Below are 22,980 nucleotides of genomic sequence, written 5' to 3'. Positions count from 1 at the left end.
AAATATTTTCACTTCTGCCTGCTTTAAATATCTGTTTCTCCCACTTCTCAGGTGCCATTTGAACACCTTCACAGCCACTTCCTTATTCCAGCAAGGAAGTGGCCTCACTTCCTGGTTACCACATTGTGTTGCAGCCCTAGCAACCAGTTTGAATGGGAGACAGGAATATAAACAGGAGAGGTCCTGAATAGAAATATAAGTAATTAAATGTAACAAACAAGAGTGAGAGACACTAAACCCTAACAGGCAGGTAGCATTTTAAACTGCAAGCTTGAAAGACGATGCAGGAAGGAAAATAGTAAGATAAATAATGGAGACCAATGGAAAGAGTAGGATATTCTATATTATAAACCCTTTTTCAACAAGAGCTCAATGGTTAGGGGTTGTGCTGAATAAACTGGGGAATATCTATGGTGACAGATAATTATGGCACCGTAGTAAAATGAGTTGATTTTTTATAACAAAGGTTTTATTACAAGAGCTTTGTTTATATAGAAATTATCTCCCTGTGAACAAATTACCTGAATATAGGATAAAATAAGGATTTTTTTTAATTAAAAAATAATCACATTCAGGGGCAGATTTATCAAGGGTCCAATTTCGAAGTAAAAAATATGAATTCGAAGTATTTTTCACCAAATTTGACCATCGAACGATCGAAGTAAAATTGTTCGATCGAACGATTAAAATGCAAGGTGAAGTAAATTCTAAGTCGTAGTATCCTATTCGATGGTCGAAGTATCCAAAAAATTACTTTGAATTTCGAATTTTTTTACTTCGAAAATTCCCTCGAATTCACTTCGCCCCTTGATAAATCTGCCCCCCCAATGAAAAAATAAATATTGCATACCTCCCAACTGTCCCTTTTTCGGAGGGACAGTCCCTCTTTTGACAGCTCAACCCGCAGTCCCTCATTTGTACTGGAAAGTCCCTCTTTTCTCTGCACTGAACAGCCAGAAAAAGAAACAAAGTTTCTCACTTAATTGGCTTTTAGCAGAGAGCAGAACAGCTAACAGGTGCAAATAAGTTACTTTGTAACAATTTTGAGACACAAAAACACAGTTTGGATAAGGAGAAATATTTTCAAACTTTCATAACCTGCCAAATTTTGTAAAACGAACATGGTAATTAGGGGGTTTGGCCACAGAAAGGGATGTGGTCAAAAAAATTGCTGCGCTATGTGCGGGAAAAAATTTTTTGTCCCTCTTTTTACTTCCAAAATGTTGGGAGGTATGATATTGTGCTTATTTTTAGCAAATGTATATTAAAGGGGTGGTTCACCTTTAAGGTAACTTTTATTATGTTATAGAACGGCCAATTCTAAGCAATTGGTTTTCATTATTTTTTATAGTTATTTGCCTTTTTCTTCTGACTCTTTGCAGCTTTCAAATGGGCGTCGCTGACTCCCTTCTAAAAAACAAATGCTATATAAGGCTACAAATGTATTGTTATTGTTACTTTTAATTACTGATTCTTCTGTTCAGGCCCTCTCCTTTTCATATTCCAGTCTCTTATTCAAATCAGTGCATAGTTGCTAGGTTGATTTGGACCCTAGCAACCAGACTGCTGAAATTGAAAACTGCAGAGCTGCTTCATAAAAAGCTAAATAACTCAAAAACCACAGATAAACAATGAAAACCAATTGCAAATTGTCAAAATATATACTCTCTACATCATACTAAAAGTTATCTCAAAGGTGAACAGCCCCTTTAACTTAAGGGTGAATTACCCTTTCAAGGTCCATATCATCCTGGTCACTGGTCGCTTGGCCCAAAAACTTTTCTCATGCTGGTTTGTGAAGCAAAAGAGCTTGGTCACTAGCAGGTAACAGATAATTTTGATTGGTTAACTCCCACTACAGGTATGTGATATGCTATCAGTAAACCTGTTATCTGGAAAGCTCCAAATTACTGAAAGGCTATCTCCAATAGACTCCAATTTATCTAAATAATCCAAATTTTTCAAAATTATTTTCTTTTATCTGTAATAATAAAACAGTACCTTGTACTTGATCCAAACTGAGATATACAGTAGTTAACCCTAGTTGGAAGCAAAACCAGCCTATTGGGTTAATTTAATGTATACATGATTTTCCAGTAGACTTAAGGCATGAAGATCCAAATTACGGAAAAATCCGTTATCCAGAAAACACCAGGTCCCAAGCATTCTGAATAACAGGTTCCATACCTGTATACCCTTTCAAACTTCAAGTATTACCATTCATTTTATTTTTCTAACCATGTCCAGTAGACCAGATTTGCACACGTTATAGACATATTTATTCCTAATGTGCATCTACACATACACTGGAACACTCGTACTGATCCCTGTCTCTACCATGTTCTCTAGTCTAGTGGGTTGTGGTCACATTGTCATATAATTAAAGGGTGCAATATCTTAATATTTAAAATTCTGAACTCATCAGTGCAATATTTATTTATTAGGACCAGTTGGGATATAATGGAAGCTTTGAACCTGTGCCAACTTAAACAAAACATTCAGAAGTGTTGAAAAATATTATTGAATAAGTGTTTTAATGGATGTGTACTTGTCTACATTCTTTCTTTCAAAACAGTACTGTTTTATGGATGAGATTCTAGCTGTCTTTTTTCACAATGGTCAGTCATAGGGTCTGTCTAAAACCCAATGTATGCAGTAGTTCCATCCTGCTTTGTGGCTAAAATTCACTGGAACAGAACATTTTGCCACAATGGCACACATGCTAGCTGAAACGGCTATAAGCAGCCATTCTGCTCTGCTTTATGGCTGATATCCTAGCTGTTTTTAAGCAGAACATTCTGTCACAGTGGCTTATATCCTATTTCAAATTCCACTGAAGCAGGAATCCTTGTAACATATGGAGATTCTAGTTGCCTTCAAAACACTGTAGGCTCATTGCTGGCCATGTTTCACAAATACCAAAAGGCTGCAAATAGCTAGGACAGTGCGAGTTCTTGGGCAGTAACCATGGTCAAACGATGTTGTATTTTGTCCCATGAAGTTTAGAAAAAAAACAAAAAAACAACCAGCAAAATTTAGGAGAAACCAGACTAATTTAACAATACACAATATTATGAATAGGAATACGGTGTTATAACTAATACTCAACATCAGAGAATATCATTAGAATACAGATTTAAAAATAGGCACTATAATGTGATAATTGTATTTCAAGTGTTTTCATATTAATATCAATGATTTTTTTTTATTTTTGGGAGGAAAAAATGACAGTTGTATGATCAGAATTTAAATGGGAGTACCATATCCCTGATTCAGAAATCTTTCATAGGCCCAGATACGTCACAACCTTTTACAAATAACGGGGAATAAACTATCCAATCCCACGGTTTATGAATGGTTATGTTTACACTCCCTCCCCAATAAAGGGTCCATCTTGGATTTACGAATCCTAAATCCACCTAATACCCATGAAAGAACTGAACAACATATTTGTTTAGAGGACAGCACATGGCTTGACATGTTCCACAATAAGGCCAAATGTTTTCCTAGCAAGTTGGTACAAGAAACATCTCAGAAAGTTATGACTAGATGGTATTTAGTTCCCGAGAGGATGTCTAAATGGTACCCATCAACCTCTCCAACATGCTGAGGGCAAATTAGAGATTTTCAATAAAATTTGGAATCCCTGGATCCAATACAGAGGATTGACAGTGGGTTAACCAAGTCAACCGAACTACTGGTCAAGACAAATAAAGGCTAAATGGTCTTGCCCTAAGCAGGTTGTTTTATTAACGTAATAATAATGAACAGGCACAGTCCTATGGATACAAAAACACTTTGATACTGCATTTGTTTCTTAGTTTTGTTTTCTTTTAATTTTCACTCCTTTTCTTCTGATTACTGGAGTTTCCATCTTTTACAATAAGCAGGACATGTAACTGGGTCATTAACAAATGTTTGTTTTTTTTATGTGTCCACTTCATGTTAGAAGAAAATGTACAGAGCAACTGTAAATCTTGTTTATGGTTTTACGTAATAAAAAAAAATTAAATGGAGTAAGAATAAAAAGAAAAACCTAGCATTGGTGGATATGCCAAGATGCCTCAGCTGCTTACTGGTCCACTAGTGAAAAAATGTAGATGCTCATAAAACATACAGTGAGAGAACAAGTTTCACTTGTGTTTGTGGAGCTTTGGGCTCTTTATACAGCTGGAAAATTTGAAGAAAAAAAAAAAACTGGTAAATAACCAGGGTTATGCAAGGTCTCATGGAAACAAAACAGAGCATCTGATATATATTGCTCCCAAACAATGAGACCTTGTGTTGTCTCTAGAGAAGCTAAACCTGGACACGCAGTTCATATTTTACTTTGAAAGCCAATTGCATGACAGGGATAGAAGACTCTGAAGACATAACAAAACCGCAGGGAACGATGTGGACAGGAATATTCCCAACATGCATGTGCAAATATAGAATAAAACAATGTTTATTTGTGTAATAAATTCCTTCTTTGCAAAGCAACAATACCACACTCCATTATACTGTTAAAAGGAATTATAGGGGTACCCATCTAATTAAATTGTATGACAACAAGATCTCCAAATGACTTTTCTTCAGTTTAAACAACCAATGTCCACCATTAGTAGATTGATTGATCTTTAGTCTTTAATTGGCTGCCAGAGCAGCCATTTTTTTCCCTCACTGAATTCTTGGAAAAACTTCACAACCAAGTTATTTATGGACAATTTTTGTGACATGGACCATTTATTAAATGCAGAGCTATGGTGTTACATAATAGGGTTGTCTTAGGTCAGATACTCAAGGCTTTATGATAGCAGCCCAATATTTAGAATTTTGCAATCTGTTTTGCTACTGCATGAAAACTCCCAGCACAAAAATAATGGGTGGATACATGGTTCAAACCAGGAAACTGAAGACCAAGACACAGGTGAGTGGCAGACCAAATAAAAAACAGGCACCCTCTTAGAGAGACACACTGGCACCAACACTTTTCCCTAAAGTTATCTCACCACCCTGACAATTTGCAATTTTGTTGGAAGAGGTGGAGTCGAATGTGGTGTAGAAAATGGAGGAGGAATTCAGGGTTGGTAAGCAGTAGGTTAGGGTTTGAAATTTCATAACCAAATCCATCACCAAAGCACAACAATATGGTTTATCCGGTGGACTGAAGTATAAATAGATCTAAATATGTATTGTTATGATTGTTTTACTTCTCCTTTCCCATTCAAGGAGAAAGTCCCCATACAAAATGACAACATTTTCTCCTCCAATTGTGCTTCATTTGGTATTCAAAACCAAAAAAAGGTTCCTTCCTCAAGTGGCGAGAGGCAAGGAGATGGGCAAAAGTACAGAACCAGACTTGTCTGGCCCATAAACAGCAAGCCACAGTAAAATGACAAGTAAGCCTTACCTACAAAAAAATTAAGTATTTATAAGAGTGACATAGCTGATGCTAATATGCACCATGCTCCCTTGGGGCTTCATAATTTGGTGATGGGTCATATCTTGGGCAACTGCTACAGGTTTTACTACATTAGCGCAGCATGGCCTTGCTTAAGGTTAATGTAGGCCAGCAACTTTTGTTATTTTATGGCACTTTATACAGGCTCTTTGAATGCTGAGAGAACTGCCCCTGCTGTGGAGAATTTAGTTAATGGCCCAGTTTAGCTCCTCATTCCTTCAGTATTAGACCATGGCTATTTCTAGTCACCAAATATCAGTCAAAGTCTGTTGTATTCCATACCTCTAAGCCAAATGAATATCATTATAAATATTGTACTACAAATAAGGAGTCTTGTTTTAATTTTTAATTTTTTTTATTTATTTTTTTTATTGTGGTTACCGAAGATTGCGGATTCACTGAAAACTGGAGACAAACATTTAAGTTCAACGTTGGAAAAGATTGGACCTAAATATAAGGTAGAGTTGCTGAAGTTCACATTTCCACTGGAAAAATGAAAAAAAAAAAAAGTTTAAGGTTCTTGTTGCAATAATCAGAGTGCTACAGGAATGGCTAATGGAAAGAGACATCAGGAAATACAAAAGCTCTTAAGACAAGCAGGCCGAGGTAGGATAGACCAAATACTAGGAGATGTTTGTTAAAGCATGGAGGAAGATTGGTAAAACAAAGCCTTTTGAGGGATCCACTTTGGGGGAAAAAAAAACCAATATATAATCAACAAAAAGCTGGAGAGCCAATAAACATGAACAATTTGGCTGGAGTTGTGCAAAGACCTGTAGATACCCGCACATTGCAAATCAATCTTCCAATCCATACTGATCTTGTTGAGTGACACTTTAGGATGATAGGTATCAGTTTGGAGCTTCCAACTTAGGAAAACCGTTCTAATAAAGCTGATGGACTGTAACTACCCCAACGCCATGACCTTTGCTTGCACATATTACTCATTGGCTTCACAGGGTGTAGTAGTGAAGAAAAGTCTAGTTACAGAAGAAAGAGGCACATTTTTTCCATTATGGTGAGAAAACCCCATATACAGATCCAAATATACCAGATTTAGCAACTCAATAAGACTTGAATTTGCCATGAAATTCCAGGCTTTAGGAGGAGAGACCATACTCTCTGGGAAATGGTTGCTTTGGATGCAGAATTCTCTTGTTTTATGTTCCAGGTTTTGGGTTGGTGGATCCTTAGTATCTGTAGTGATCAGGTTTAAAAGGACCTTCCTTGTCCAGCCCAAGATACTTGGCTTGTTTGTCTGTCAGCTTGGTGAGCTTGACTCCCAGCTTGTCAAGGTGAGCAGCAGCTACAGCCTCGTCCAACTGCACAGATAAAATGAACAACAATTAGTATGGAGGAAAACGCTACAAGAGGGATATCTAAGAGGAGATGCAGACACAGTTCAACTCTCTTGGCAACTGCAGCTGTAGATTCTACAATCTGTGGCAGGTAACCAGTTAATAATGGAAAGTAATTATATCTACCTAAAATTCTGAATAATTAGAGCTACTATAGTATTGTTCTTCCTCTATCTATAATTTATCTATAGTTAAGACAAACAAATGCCCTTCCTAAAGTTCTGCTCCACTGACACATAAATTATGTAAGCTGTGCTCTCATTGGTCAATTGTTTTGCATAAATTATTAAAGCCGATTCCTCACTGGTCAATAGTTTTGCATAAATTATGTAAGCTGTGTTCTCATGTCAATTTTGCATAAATTATAAAAGCTGTGCTCTTATTGGCCAATTTTTTTTGCATAAATTATGAAAGCCGATTGGTCAATTATTTTGCATAAATTTATGAAAGCTGTGCGCTCATTGGTCAATTGGGACACAACCAAGGAAAAGTCCGTCTGGACTTGCCAAGAACATATCAGTGACCACTGCATGAGGCTCACCACTTTGGCTTAGCACAGGCATGTCCAAAGTCCGGCCCGTAGGCCAACTGCGGCTCGTTTTCAAGTTTACACCGGCCCGCAACCTCTGTCATGAAATTAATAATAATGTGGCCCCCAGCACAGTGCAATCAGGAATCGCGTAGCCATAATATTTGGGCACCAATGATCTGCCACTTGGTCTATACTGCTGCCTGTGTGCTGAAGGTGTTAGCAATAGACACTTACTGGCCCATAGTGACGCGCCAATCTCGCATACTTCTTTAGGGCTGAAGGTTCAAAAGACGTACTGACGTGCCAGTACAGTAGACTAAAGAAGTATGCGAGATCGGCGAATCACTACGTGCCAGTATCGGTCTGCTGTCAACACCTTTAGCACACAGGCAGCAGTATAGACCAAGTGGCAGAGCATTTCACCAATGACTAATGTGCACAAATATTACTGCTATGATTCCTTGTTTAAATGAGGCGCGGAGAATATGTCCAAACACACTCCACTTCCTAAACGCCGTATACGTGTCCCATCTCCAGGAGTGAATGATCCTGATCGCAAGCTAGCTACCTCGGAATGGATGTCAGGCTGAATGGTCGGCCCCTGCACATTTTCACCTCACCAAATCTGTCCCTTGTTGCAAAAAGTTTGGACACCCCTGGCTTAGCACAATGTTCCATTCAACAATCAAGTTGTTGTTCGCTCTCAGGCACAGGGTTCGCTCTCAGGCACAGGGTTTCTTTTTAAAGTAGAAACCATTAACACAGCCTGCTAATAAATCACATTATATAGGCACCCCACACACCTGAGCATATGGGGAAAACTCATCAGCTTCAAAGAGAAAACTACACAAACACATCTTTAGACTGTGCCATGGATGCGCAGGCGAGGCATGATCAAAAGAGACATCACAATAGAGCTATAAAATTTGGATTCCTTTATGATGACCGCTGATGATGTTTAAGCTTAGGATTTCCTAGCCTGCTCCCTATTTAAACACAAATCAGCAAGACCATCTGCAGGGAACCAGGAGTTGGTTTAGGAACAACAGACATGCCCAGTAAACATGCCAATGATGGGCATTATGTTCAGCTCTTTCTCTAGACACACAAATTCAGAGCTATCTGCCGTTGATTCACTGAACATCCGGAAAAAAAAAAAAAAAAAAAAAAAAAAAAAAAAGCTTTCTGTGGTCATCAGCCACCTTTAATCATAAGCCTAAAAAAAATAACAGATTCATCCAGAAAGCCCCCCACACTTAACATGCAGAGCATATTATTCTGCATGAAAAAAAAAAAAAATAAATGGACCACTTATTTGCTCAAGCTAAATAGACCCCGACTACAGCTGGTAAGACTATCCCATTATTGTTTTCATAATCCCGTTCCTTTAAGCTTTCCCCTTCAAGCGATACATCTGAAGACTTTTAGAGTTTTCTGATTAATGACTCGAGTTTTTACTACACAAGATCCAGATGCTGGCCAATTTTCTACCCTACTCCCCAGTGCTTGCAGAGCTAGAGGGCCTCCCAATTAAGCGGCTACCTGCATGATTTCACTTTTTTGGTTTTCACTTTAAGTGTTGTCACCTGCTCTTGGTAACGGTAACGGAATAAAATAAAAAGCCAATAAAATGAGAATATAAATCATTAGGCTGATGAATTAATGTAAATCACTTCTTCACATTAATCAGAGCTCCGTAGGCTGGCATCCCATAAAATCAGTTTACTTATGAGACACCTCGCTGCAGATTAGAGTTCTTCACTGGGTGCCTCGAACAACAAAGAAAACAAAATGGCCACCAAAGAGCCAGATAATCCCCTCTCACCTTCTTTGGCAGGAAATATACGCCGACAGGATACTTGTCAGTGTTGGTCCACAGCTCAATCTGAGCCATCACCTGATTTGTGAAAGAATTGCTCATGACAAAGCTGGGGTGTCCCATGGCGCACCCCAAATTCACCAGACGGCCCTCGGCAAGCAGAATGATGTGCCGCCCGTTCTTCAGCAGATATCGATCCACCTGCATGGAAACAAGATTAACCCCGTTAACCCTTTGTTTTAGATCTTTTTGAACAGGGGCAGCACCGAGAGGGTTACACGAGGTGGTGTGGAAAAAAAAAAAAAAAAAAAAAAAAAAAAAAAAACACTCCTACTACCTTTATTGATCTCTCTACACTAGCGATGTGGCCACCCCTGACCTCCCCGGCACAGAAGGCAAGCGCTGGGAGGGAGGCATTGTAGGAGCTCACCTCAAGGAGGCTTCAGGCACTTTTTTTGAACAATGCCTTGATTTAATAATAAAACAGTGAAAAGACTAGTGGAGAGTACAGAGAATTGGTACAAATCCAGCATTACCTGTGGTTTGATGTTGACTTTTTTGACAGCATTTTCGTTCAGCCATTTCACATCCAGTTCTATATCAAAATGCCCAATGTTGCAGACAATGGAATCATCTTTCATGTTTTCAAAATGTCTTTAAAAATAAATAAAAATTCAGCTTAAACACACACCAGGCTGAATGCAAGCATATTTCTCTATTACACTGAGCCAAGTTTTGCTTGTCTCAGATCCTGTGCCATAAAAACTACAGCTCACCGTCAAGGAAGCGTGGCATAAAGAGGAAAATAAGAGTACCCCTAACTTCTTACAATGCAGGGTTTATAGACCAATGTAACTGATAGAATATAAACTTACCTGCCCTCTACAATATCTGCACATCCAGTAGTGGTCACAAAGATGTTTCCTTCTTTGCTGGCTTCATCCATTGTAGTCACTTCATATCCTGGGGGCAAAAAGATCAGAATTTAATGTTTGAGAATTTTAATTTCCAACAACCCACCGTCAATCTATTAGAGCAGAGATTCCAATCACACATCAAAGTAAGGCAAGGGTCAGACACCCAATTAGCCTATGATTAAGTGTTTATGACACAAATGCGCAAGGCTGTGGACACAACCTCTCTTCACTTTGAACTTATTGCCTGGTGGAAGTTTGCCTTCATTGAGTGCCTGTACCAAAGGTTTTTCGGGTTTGTCCGCTCCGCGTGCAGAGGGCTCAGGGTGGTGCACCTGGGCCTCGTCCCTTATGTGGTGAGTAATCACTTTCTACTTGGAGACCCAAAACTTCAGATTTATTATCAGACACCCAATTAGATGTGAAATGTGAACATGCTATTGTAAGGAGGCATGTACATCTCTGTGGTGGGGCAGGCAGATAAGGGACTTTTGAATGATATTAGTTGTTGGTTTGTGTGAGGCTCTGTCCCATCATACAACAGCAACAAAGTTACAGAGTAGATACATTCACTTTTCCATGGGCAATGACATTGCAATGTAGGAACATTGGCAACGCCATGCTAACTTATTCTGTTGACCAGTCAAGTCATTTATGTTTAATAATATGCATAAATTGAATGTACATGCATGTTTCATTATATATATATATAAAAGATTAGAGTAATCCTGAAATGCTTCTCTTTAGCACCACCTAGTGCCCACAATCTGAAGTTAACGAATGAAAGAACGTAAATTTCATCCCAGGGACCAACAATGCAATCCCAACTTACACTCCACTTGCCTAATGCATAGTAACAGAGATCTAAGATTTCCTTTTATCCAACCCCCCCCCCTTGTCTTTCTCACTGCCATGTTCTGTTGAATTCGTTTCGCAGATGCAGTGACGTTTTATGGAACACTTTGGTCTCATAGTAAGCTAATCAATATTGGTTTATCTATTTCAGTAGGACATAATTATCATAGTGCAGGAGTCTTTGATTTTTTTGGTCTCTGTAATATTTATGGCATATAATCCAAGTAACCTTTATAGATTGCTCAGTATATTCTCATACAGGATGAGCAAATAGCACCCCCCCCCCTCTTTACTATGTAGCAAATGATTATCCTAACCTTCCCCTTCTTTAAAACAGGCAAGTTGACTTGATTCTGCAATGGTGTTTGACAAAACCAGGTTTTGAGAAGTTTGGTTGTAGCAGAGTTTATGTAAGTGGGCAGATCATTGGCATATTTGGTATGGATTATTGGAGTAAAGGCAAACTCCATCTGGCTAACATTGTCATTGGTTTGAGAACAGTATATTTCAGTGTGTATGTATATATGAGCTCACCTTCCATAGCAGCCTGAAGTGCATTGATTGGATCAATTTCAGTGATGATGACACGGGCTCCAAAGGCTCTTAGCGCTTGTGCACATCCTTTACCAACATCACCATATCCAGCTACAACAGCTACCTTGCCAGCAATCATTACATCGGTGGCTCGCTTAATACCATCAATGAGCGATTCTCTGCATCCATACAGGTTATCAAACTTGCTCTAATTTAAGAAAAAAAAAAAGTGTAAATCAGGTGGAGGCTGGGGTTGTTTTGAAGAGAACTCTTACATTTATCCCATTTCCCCCAGGGATTTACCTTGGTAACAGAGTCATTCACATTAATGGCTGGCACCTGCAGTGTTCCACTGGACTTCATTTTGTAGAGGTTGTGAACGCCAGTGGTGGTCTCTTCAGAGATTCCTTTAATGCCTGCATTAAATACAAAGACATTAGACATTGCAGATCCAGCAGACGGTTCAGTGCTGCACCCTTGTGGATGGTTTTAAAATTCAATGGCAAATTAAACTTCCTTCACAGGGGAAAAAAAAAAAAAGGAGTGTAAAGACTATTGAACCTTTAGTGCATTCTGTTCAATGGAACCAGCGATTCAATATGTGTTCAGCCAGAGAACACTGAACAGCCATGATTGGGGGCCTATTCACAGATCAGGCATCAGATTTCAAGTGCGCCATCTTCAGCCGATTTGGTAATCATTGGAAAGAGACTGACGCTTCGGCAATTTTCGCGAGTTTCCTTGCATGCGCAGTTGTCACGAGTCAGAAAATTGCGCCAACTGCGCATGCGCCGGTCTCATTCTGAAGCGGCTGTAGATGGCGCCCGTGAACGCCGATGCCTGAATCTTCTCGGAGGGGTAAGTAAGCCGTTAGGGGCATTTGCCCGGGGTAACACAGGCTGGGGGAGTAGGGAGGGAGGTCTATGTAGGGTAGGGGTTTTTTTCCCAGCAGGGACCGAAACGTCACGTTGGCTATGCATGCCTTACCAAATATATTTTTTTCACTATTGTTAATAACCCTGTGTTGCTGTAATATCCTCATATTTTGCAACTATAATAAACAAATTTCAGTGAGTCATGTGACAGAAATGACATTAGAACTCACCGTTTATAAGGATATAATTTACAAGATATTCATAGCTTTTGTGTATTATATATATATATATATATATATATATATATATATATATATATATATATATATATATATATATATATATATATATATTTTTTTTTTTTTTTTTTTTTTTTTTTTATCTCGATTAATTTATGCTTTTAGAGCAAACAGCTTCAAAGGATTCTGGGTGCTGACCTTTCAGTAGCTGGGGATACTTAGAGTGAACCAGATTGGTCAGGTCTCCACCGTCATCCAGGATCATGTTGAGGGGTTTGCCATCTTTAAAGTAAATGGTCTGCTCAATGCACCAAATGTACTCTTCATCGGTCTCACCCTTCCAGGCGTACACTGTGGGTACAAACATTGACTGGGAAGTTTGTTGATCAAAAGAGAACTTTTTCTGTCTTATAAAGTAACTGCATTTTTCTCCTGAATAAGGAGCATCATGTATACAGGCACGGGATCCAACTTATTTATAAAACTCTTAAGAACCCCGGGGACAGCAGATTTTCAATAGTAAAAGGCTGCAGAATTGGCAACATTAATATAAGGCAGTACTGCCCCCCATCTTGTTCTGCTGCAAATCCTTGTACCTTTCTTATGGTCCTCCAGTTCACCCTAGCATGGGGGTACCTCAAGATTTTGTACTCTGTCCTCTGTTCACCGCTCTTTTTGAGAGGCCAGATTGAATTTCTGATATATAACTGCCTCCTGACTATCCCCTCCTGGAATAATTTCCAATAAACCTAACAAAACCCTTCAAAGGCACCCGATCAAAATTTTCCATCCAGCCCGATCGATGAGCCGACTGATATCCAAGTCTTCTGCCGATATTGGTTGGCTGTTTTTCCACCATACATGCATCGAATATCGTACGAAAATTTGTTTTGTACGATATTATCTGTGCGTCTATGGCCACCTTAAGTGCCATGAAAAAGGTACTCTCATCCACCTGTATCTCCGTGTCTGTACATATCACGATTATATTTTGCACTTTTGAGTTTGGTGAACTTGTCTTTCCAGTTTATATGGTAAAAATATACAGCACTGCAAATACAGTACAGGCAGCATTATATAAAGCCACACAAACATGCTACTCTTGCTATCCCCCACTCTTCCTACCTACAACTGCAGGATCTTATTATAAGCATCATACATGGGTGTCTGCAGAAAATTTTCTGGGGGGGGGGGGCAAGTAAGCTAATATTACATAGGGTAGAATTCCACTGAAGATGAACCTATTCATGACATAACATAATCAAGGCTTGCCTTGGAGTGGGAAGTAGAAAAAATGTTGTGTTGTTGGGAATTCAATTTACAAACAATTTCTTGGAACTAGCTGGAGAAGTTTGGGTGGGGCAACTGCCCCCCTCTGCGGACACCCATGGCAGCATATAATAATGTAGTTACAATTCTACAGAGTAGCGCAAGCCTACCAAGCCCAGTATAGTTTGCAGTCTAAGTGGATTTTGGAGTCACAGAAACACAATAAAGCTGCCCATAGACGCAAAGATCTGATTGTACGATTCGAGGATTCGTACAATTTTCAGACCGTGTGTGGAGAGTCCCGACAATTTCCATCCGGTGGAGATCGGTCGATCAGACAGGTTAAAAGATTTGTCGGCTGGCGATAATATCTCTGCATGTATTGCCGACCGTACGATTTTCAGGGGAGAGTGTCACTAGCTTTGTCGGACATAACTTTCGTACGATTGCTGTCAGGGGCAGAACATTGGCTGATCTGTTCTTTTCTACTTTATTTAATCGGAATGGTTAGTGGCAGGTCGGGAGATTGGGAAGTCCGATCGTTCAATGATTCGTACGATCGGATCTTTGCATCTATGGCCATCTTAAGAATTGCACAAAGGGACAGGTAACAGGATTACCCCACTCAGCACCCACCTGGGACTCCAGTTTTAGCAATGGCTGCAGCAGCGTGATCCTGTGTAGAGAAGATGTTGCAACTGGACCATTGCACCTACAGAAGATGAAAAAAGGGTTACAGAGATGTGGTTTCACCCTCACCAATATAGAATTGATCAGCATGGAAGCTCCCAATCAGCTTTAATCAAGTGGTCGATCTCTTCAACAGCAGTATGTCCACAAGCCCAATAATGAAGAATGGATCTTTCTGCCACCTCCATTGTACGAGCCCTACTGATTTGGGAGAATTCAATCATAACTTGGTAGACCTCCCTTGGAGATTAAACTATGCTAGGAAGGTCAGTCAGTTTGGCATAGCTGCATTTCATGATTCACTTTACAAAAACTTTCAATTAAGTCATGCGTCAGCTCAACCGGCACAGAGATATGCTGAATAAAGATTGTCTAGTTTTAAACTAGACATGATGCAAGCTGATAAAACAAAGTCACTGTGGACAAATCCAAGCACACTATTTAAATCACTGCAACAAATGGGCAGCCATTGGCCGCTAGGGTCTAGGACAGTGATCCCCAACCAGTAGCTAGTGAGCAACATGTTGCTCTCCAACCCCTTGGATGTTGCTCCCAATGGCCTCAAAGCAGGTGCTGATTTTCAGATTCCAGGCTTGGAGGCAAGTTTTGGTTGTTTAAAAACCAGGTGCACTGCCAAACAGAGCCTCAATGTAGGTTGACAATCCACATAGGGGCTACTAAATGGCCAATCACAGCCCTTATTTGGCACCCAGCAACATTTTTCATGCTACTGTTGCTCCCCAACTCCTTTTACTTCTGAATGTTGCTCACGGGTTCTACAGGTTGGGGATCCCTGGTCTAGCAGGTCACTATAGAATGACATGAAGGCAGTACCTCAGCTCCTAGTGCAGTCAGGGTCTCAATAAGGACAGCAGTCTGAAGGGTCATATGCAGGCACCCCGCAATCCTGGCTCCTTTCAAAGGCTTGGATTCAGAGTGCATCTCCCTCATCTTCATCAGTCCAGGCATTTCATTCTCAGCAATCTCTATGGCCTTTCTGCCCCAGTCGGCCAGGCTGATGTCAGCTGATGGGAAAAAACAAATACTATTAAAGATCCACATGTCATCAAGTGTAAGAGTATATACCTTATGCCTTACTGTGGGCACAGAGTATTAAAGGGGTGGTTCACCTTTTGAGTTAACTTTCAGTATGGCCAATTCTAAGAAACCTCTCAACTGGTCTTCATTTTTTCTTATAGTTTTTTATTTTTTATTTATTTGCCTTTTTCTTCTGACTTTACAGCTTTCACTGGCCCCCATCTAAACAAATACTCTGTAAGGCTACAAATGTATTGTTATTGCTACTTTTTAATACTCATCTTTCTATTCAGGTCTCTCCTATTCATATCTCAGTCTCTTATGCAGAAATCAAGTAGAAAAGATTTAGTGTCCTCCGCCTTACAAACACTTAATCATAGGCCCATGATTAAGTGTTTGTAACACGAAACGCGTAAGGCACTATAAATCTTTTCTACAATTTGTTGGAAGATCGCCTTTATTCGAGTGCCTGCCATTAGATTTATGTACGGATATCGGCTTCCCAAACTGTGGGCTCAGGGCGGTGCACCTGGGCCACTTCCTATATGTGGCGAGTAAAGATTCCACTCACATTATTATCCCCTCCCTGTTTCATTGAAACCAGCAGACACCCTGGATATGCTCTTATGAACTAGCTGCTGCAAGGTAAAGTACAGCTGTCCAAATGCTGGATGGCTTTTGAAATGACCAGAACTAAAGCAGAAGCAAAATACACCTGTGTTATTTATAGAAGGAATAATGCACCCCCTACTATAAAAGAAGGATAGCCTTTATTTATTTCTTACAATTGTTAAACCATATGACACAAGTGCCAAGTAGAGTCCTGCAGTCTGTCCTGCCCAGAAATAAGGGCATCATTTACAGTTCACAGACACATTTGAAGAGGTGGGCTCAGGAAGGGACTTCTTCAGGCGGGTTTGGATAGTAAGATACGCCAGAGGCAATGAAGGTGCAGGGCTTACGCTGGCCATAGACGCATAGATCCCTCGATTCGTACGATTTTCGAATCCTGTGTGGAGAGTGCCGACATCTTTCGTCCAGCGGAGATCGGTCATTTGGTCGATCGGACAGGTTTGATTTTGACCCGACCAATCCCACCGGAGCCCATTGCGCATCGTAATCGGATCGTTTCGGCCATATGGCCGAACGTTCAGATTACCCCCGATATAGCCATGCTCGTTAATGGCATATCGGGGGAAAGATCCGCTCGTTTGGTGATGTCGCCAAACGAGCGGATCTTTGCGTCTATGGCCACCTTTAGGGTTTGAATACGGAAGTGTAAGATGGGGGGAGGGTCTGTCAAGACCTCTGAAGGTCACAAAGTAGTACCATTTATAACGTTAGAATTTTACAATATATTTATGTTTTATGTGTATGATAAGGGATAATGTACCTCTATTACAAATTTTAAGGATATTAGAAGGCACAGAGGAGTCTTGTAACCATATAAAGGCACATGAGCGCTTTTAAAGCAGGTCATGTAGATCATATGAGAGAAAACAGCAGAGGCAAAAGTATATGCCCAGATGTGTGCATGTCTTTGTTATAAGCAGCTAAGTTCTGACATTAGAACAAATAACACACAAGGATATGATTTACGGTGTGCTTAATAATGACCAAACTGTGTTTTATAGATTTATAAAAATAGTTTTAATTTGTACTTGATCCTACATCCTCCCCTCTCCAGAGAAGGCATCTAATCAGATTCTCCTTTCCGGTTACCAGAGAAGTAGTAAATATAACCCATAGCCCATTCTCTGCACAATTAAAATAAACTGTGACCTAAATTAGCAGGATGAAGACATTTCCATACAACGTTGGAATTTACATTGCATCGTTAAACGTACTCAACATGGGTCTTATTTTGGTCTCAATGACTGTGCAACATATATAGCTTTGCGTATCATGTTTATACACGCAGGCCTGTTTTAGATATATAAATGGCTTATTAGTGGCTAGCTCAACTTTCTTCCTACTGCAACTCAATCATGTGGGGGGACCTTCCCCATAGGCTAACATTGGTGCTCGGTACGTTTTAGGTGGTGAAGTAGGTGGTCGAAGTTTTTTTTAAAGAGACAGTACTTAGACTATCGAATGGTCGAATAGTCGAAGTCATTCAATTCGAAGTCGTAGTCGAAGGTCGAAGTAGCCAATTCGATGGTCGAAATAGCCAAAAAAATACTTCGAAATTCGAAGTATTTTTCATTCTAATCCTTCACTCGAGCTAAGTAAATGTGCCCCTTAGTTGATACATTTCTCAGCAGTATTTTTGGAATATTAGCAACGATTGTATCAATTCGAACAGCTGCCTTTAATGAAATTAAATTCTGCTCAGCAGGGACAAAGATAAATGTATCAACTAAATGTATCAATTTAGAAATTTACATGGTCGGTAACCCACCTCCCAGAGCTGCTTTACAAGGTGAACTTTACAGTTAAATATAAGAAAAACAGTCATACAGTCATTTCTGGTGAAAATGAAAAAAGTATTGGAAGGTGAACAACCCCATCAACACAAATTGTCCTTATTTTTACTTTGCTGCTTTTCAGAGTACAGGTATCTGATCAGTTATCCAGAAACTTCCAAATTAAAGGCAATCTCCCATAGACTCCATTTTAATCAAATAATTCAAAATAATTTTTAAAAATGAATTCCTTTTTCTCTGTAATAATAAAAACAGTACCTTGACCTTGATCCCAACTAAGATATAATTATTCCTTTTTGGAGGCAAAATGGTCCTATAGGGTTTTATTACAGTTTTAATTATTTTTTAGTAGACTTAGGGTATGTAGATCCAAATTACAAAAATATACTTTACCGGAAAACCCCACGTCTCAGCATTCTGGATAACAGGTACCATACCTGTATAGGTTCCTGCCATTACATTATATCTTATACGACGTACATAAAGGTAATTTCACCTTTCTAGTATATTATAAATTGTCGTAGCCTAAGCAACATTTTAGTTGGTCTTCATTATTTATTTTGAATTTCAATTCATTTATTATCCTTTACATTCTGCCTCTTTCCTGCCTGCAACTTATAAATGCAGTCTGGTTGTCATTGTCACTGACCCAAGTTACCAAACAGATTATGAGGATTCTGTTTTATTGTTGCTTATATTTCTTTTCATGCCCTCCCTTTATTTAGGTTTCAAAATTATTCTCTGGTTTCTGGGGGACTCGGTACACACTGTGCACTGATAAGAATAGCTAATTCAGTAGATATTTTTAAGAAAGGGTTGGATGCCTTTTAGCAAAAGAAATTCAAAGGTTACTGATATTAACACTTAGAAGCTGTAATCTAAAGATATATGGGTCATATATGTGTGTCTTTTCCCCAACCTCAGCTACAATGGTTGTAACTATGTAGACAGAACTCACTGCTCAAGTTATTTTCCATGGACTAAACATTGTTGTTTATCCAAGATACATAACTCCATACACCTGTATAACAGGACCTGGAAGAGAAGAACCTACTCTATGTAATACGCCCTATGAATAAACAGTGGGGCCTCAGAACCCAAATAAACAAACTAAGAGATGCCATACCACTTTTCTTAGCAGGAACCTTCTCCATATGTCACAGACTGGAGAAAGAATGTTTTATGGAGATCACACAAATAAAATATTTGGATTGTGCCATCTAGTCAATGATCCTGATCAGTGTTTGTATCACGAGATACAAGAGAGGTATCAAGAGATTTGTAGGTGCTACTTGTAGCAGATGGAACACAGATTTCATTGCTTCTTATAGGGACTGCATCATAAGGAACAATGGAACCTATCTCTGGCCAGCTTGAATAATTATCGGAGTTGTGGTCTTGCAACATTTGCAGACTCAAGTTTGGCAAGGTCACCAAACAAGCAGATCTTAACCAGATATGCCCACCAAAGGCAGGGCAATATAGCCCTAGGGCCAAACGATCGGATTACAACTGAGGTATTAGGCGCCAATGGGATAAAGAAAAAAAAAATCAAACCTGCCCAATCAATATCGGTTTGAATTTTGGCCCAATATTGATCGGGGAGACCCGTCGGAATGCCCCACACACGGGCAGATAAGCTGCTGAATTGGTCTATAGGACCAATGTCATCAGCTTTAATCTGCCCATGTATGGCCGCCTTTAGACTCATACAGGGAGTCATTATGTGGGTAATGTGAAATACAAACTAGGAGAAAGAAGGAATGGCCTGTAGGCAGATAAACTGCGCAAAGTGATTTATTCGTTAGCACATGATTCGAGCCCAACGGCTCTTTGTCAAGTGACACTATATTTTTTTCTGTTAATATTGAAAAAAGCACTATGCTGCTGAACATCTTTATTAAGTAAAGTTGGTAAATATTTAAATATTACCCTGAACAGCCAAAATAAATGCGATATGGAAGAACAGGTTGTAAAATTCCCATCAGGGTTTCCACACAATAACTAAACATATGGTGAAACCTGCTGGAGAGTAGCCATTTTTTTTTTAAGCGCCTTCCATCAAGTCTCATGTAGAAAAATAATTCAGGATGTACAGTGTAACCTCAATTTTGCAACCCCTGATTTTTGCCACAATTCAACCCATTTTTTCTGGTCCCCTGAAGAATGTAAAAATGGAGATTCTACTACATTTAATTGGGACCTACACACCAGCCTGGGCAAAAACAGTACAGGTATGGGATCTATTTTTGTAAACCTCTTTTCCAGAAAGCTGAAAATTACAGAAAATGCTGTCTCCCATAGGCTTCATTTTCTCCAAATAATTCACATTTTTAAAAAGTATTTCCTTCTTCTCTGTAATAATAAAACCATACCTTGTACTTGATCCAAACTAAGATATTATTATTAATCCTTTTTGGAGACAAAACATTCCTATTGGGTTTAATTACAGTTTTAAACTATTTTTTAGTAGACTTAAGGTACGGAGATCCAAATTACAGAAAGATCCCTTATCCGGAAAAGCCTAGGTCTTGAGCATTCTGCATTACAGGTCACATACATACGTTGTATCCCTCCACCAGAACCTGCTTTCCTTCCTGTAATCGGGAAAAAGATTATGAACAAATATGAAATACCTGTACAATTTGGAAATGTATGGTGCTCCATTGTGACTAGTGGGGGGGGGGGGCTATAGCCCCAAAACATGTTGAAGGAATGACACAGTTCCCAGAACTTTAATTTATCAAATTAATCGGCTATGGCTGTGCCTGCGTTTATTATTCATAAATCAACTGATTAACACGGACATTAACAAGCAAATCCCTATTCATTGTAGTAACATCCTCTGTACACACCGCAAATGTTCAATCAAAGCTGTTCTTCTGTACTTCTACTCAGAACAGCCTTTATGTGCTGCATGATCTTCCGTCTGCTCCATGAAACCCTTCAAATCGCCTGTTACAACATGTGGCAGGTAACTGAAGCAGCCACGGTGCACTGACAGCTGGAACTTGTAGTTCCGCCAACCCCTCCACAACAGCACTGCACCCTCACTGAACTACAAATCCCAGCAGCCCTGACTTTACTGATCTGGGCAAAAGAACTTAGAAAGAGGCTGAGCAAAGCCATGCTTCATTTAAGTAGATGTGGCCCGGGGGCACCGAGTGCTACAGAGAAGTACAGGAGACTGTTATATAAAGCACATGGAAGCGTGTAGAACAATTCTATTATGCAAGCGCAACTGCACTACCTCAGCAGATATAAATGACGTTTATTGAAGGTTTGCTGTCAGTAGAAGAAGCAATACAGACTTTCAACCGAGTTCTTGTTAATTCAATTAGAAGTACAGACAAAATTAAATGGTAACTAGGGTACACATGCATTATAAACCAGTAACAAATACCCCATATACCCCAACTTCTCTGCCATATAGAAGGGCAGATTTGGAGGAGATAATCCCATTAACAATAAACTGTTTATGTCCTATGCCGCAAGCATAGATAAAACAAGGCAAGATCAAAAAACAATCTAAGCTGTTTACCAGCCCCTTGACCCAGTGGAACTGATAGGTCTGAGCAGCATCTGCCCTTCCATTACAACCAATCAGCCCCTGTGCCAGGCATAGAGAGACAATATTTACCCCCTGCTGCATATCATTCACCACTGCTCTGTGCCATTAATAAGGGCAACAACTGACATGTGCCCTATTCACTCCTACCCCTTGAGTGCCATTCTCTAAGCTGTATAATATATGCCCCTTATATACCAATCATCCACTGTGCTGTGCCATACATGGAGCCTGGGCAATACCATTTAAATGCCCCCCCTGTCCATGCATAGTGCCCTGTTGGGAAACAAGGTGCCTACACGTGTAATAGCTGGGCACAATTACATCACTAACCCCTGCACATTGTCTATGGTCTGGCCATGCATGGGGCAATTACAGGAGGCTGGCTGTGCACTGATTCACCTAATAACAATCAATCAGCATCCAGACACCTTCCGTCAAGTTGTAATAGGACGATCCACCCAGGATTTTCCCTCCTTACCGACTTTGTAGGACAGTTTGTCAGACATGGTGAAGAGGAGGGAGATCTCACGTTGAGAGCCAGGAGAAGAAGAGTGGGCGGGCTGCCGTTTCCCCTTTAAGAATAACCCGCTCTACACCTTATAGGGCGGTAAAGGGGCGGAGCGCAACACGCCTGCCTCGTATCACCGGCTTCCCCGCCGCTTGACAGCTAAGCATATCAGCCAATCATACACAAATGGGGCGTGTCCGGCGAATGAATGGCGTCTCCTTACTTCAGGCTGCAATTGGCCTTAATAGAGTGAACTTTGGCAGCGGATGACGCAATGCAGCGTGTGGGCAAAGGTTGCTGGAAATCTGGTGCTTGTCTGATAATTAATCATTATTAACCAAGCGTTGACCCGAGCTTCGTGCATTATGGGTGCAGAGCAATCAGCAATGTTCTCTCTAAGGCAGGGGTTCCCCCCAAACTTTATTTTACCTGTGAGCCACATTCAAATGTAAAAAAGTGTTGGAGAGCAGCATAAACTTCCTCAAAGTTCCTGGAGGTGCAAAATATAGACTGTAATTGGCTACAGTCTACAGATATCGCCTATGTGGTCTTAAAGCCTACAGGAACTGGAGTCAAGCTATATACAGGAGACTCTGGCAGTACACATGCTTTTTATGCAATTAAAGCTTGCCCTTTAAAATAGAAGTAAACCCTGAAAATTAATATGGCTAAAAATGCCATGTTTATGTACTGAACCTATTGCACCGGCCTAACGTTTCAGCTTGTCAATAGCAGCAATGATCCAGGACTTCAAACTTGTCACAGGGGGTCACCATCTTGGAAAGTGTCCGCGACACTCACACGCTCAGTGGGCTCTCAGCAGCTGTTGAAAAGTTAAGGTTAAGGGTTGTCACTAATTATCAAGCTGAAAATAAGGTTGGTCTGTAATATACGCTCAGCTCAGTAAGT

The 22,980-nt window shown here is 39.9% G+C and overlaps 1 protein-coding gene across 2 annotated transcripts; it reads right to left on the bottom strand.

The window, feature by feature from the left end:
• Nucleotides 1-5,779: 5,779 nt before the first annotated feature.
• Nucleotides 5,780-22,096, bottom strand: ahcy.L (adenosylhomocysteinase L homeolog). 2 transcript variants are annotated; one of them, NM_001095558.1, is given in 10 exon segments: nt 5,780-6,765; nt 9,159-9,353; nt 9,689-9,806; nt 10,028-10,115; nt 11,456-11,663; nt 11,759-11,871; nt 12,768-12,920; nt 14,475-14,550; nt 15,363-15,553; nt 22,042-22,096. In NM_001095558.1, coding segments are annotated over 10 exon segments (1,302 nt in total). In that variant the 5' UTR covers nt 22,070-22,096; the 3' UTR covers nt 5,780-6,633.
• Between the last annotated feature and the right edge of the window lie 884 nt (nt 22,097-22,980).

This window comes from Xenopus laevis, chromosome 9_10L (assembly GCF_017654675.1).
Source record: "Xenopus laevis strain J_2021 chromosome 9_10L, Xenopus_laevis_v10.1, whole genome shotgun sequence".
NCBI classification, from domain to species: domain Eukaryota; kingdom Metazoa; phylum Chordata; class Amphibia; order Anura; family Pipidae; genus Xenopus; species Xenopus laevis.
This window is presented reverse-complemented; position numbering and strand designations above follow the sequence as displayed.

Excerpts from the sequence above, each read along its gene's own strand:
- ahcy.L (XM_041575724.1), bottom strand. The coding sequence starts at position 15,497 with ATGCCTGGACTGATGAAGATGAGGGAGATGCACTCTGAATCCAAGCCT. Across the intron at positions 14,551-15,362 it reads TGACTGCACTAGGAGCTGAG|GTGCAATGGTCCAGTTGCAA; the intron begins GTACTGCCTTCA and ends CATCTTCTGTAG. Across the intron at positions 9,354-9,688 it reads AAGTCAACATCAAACCACAG|GTGGATCGATATCTGCTGAA; the intron begins GTAATGCTGGAT and ends GTTTCCATGCAG.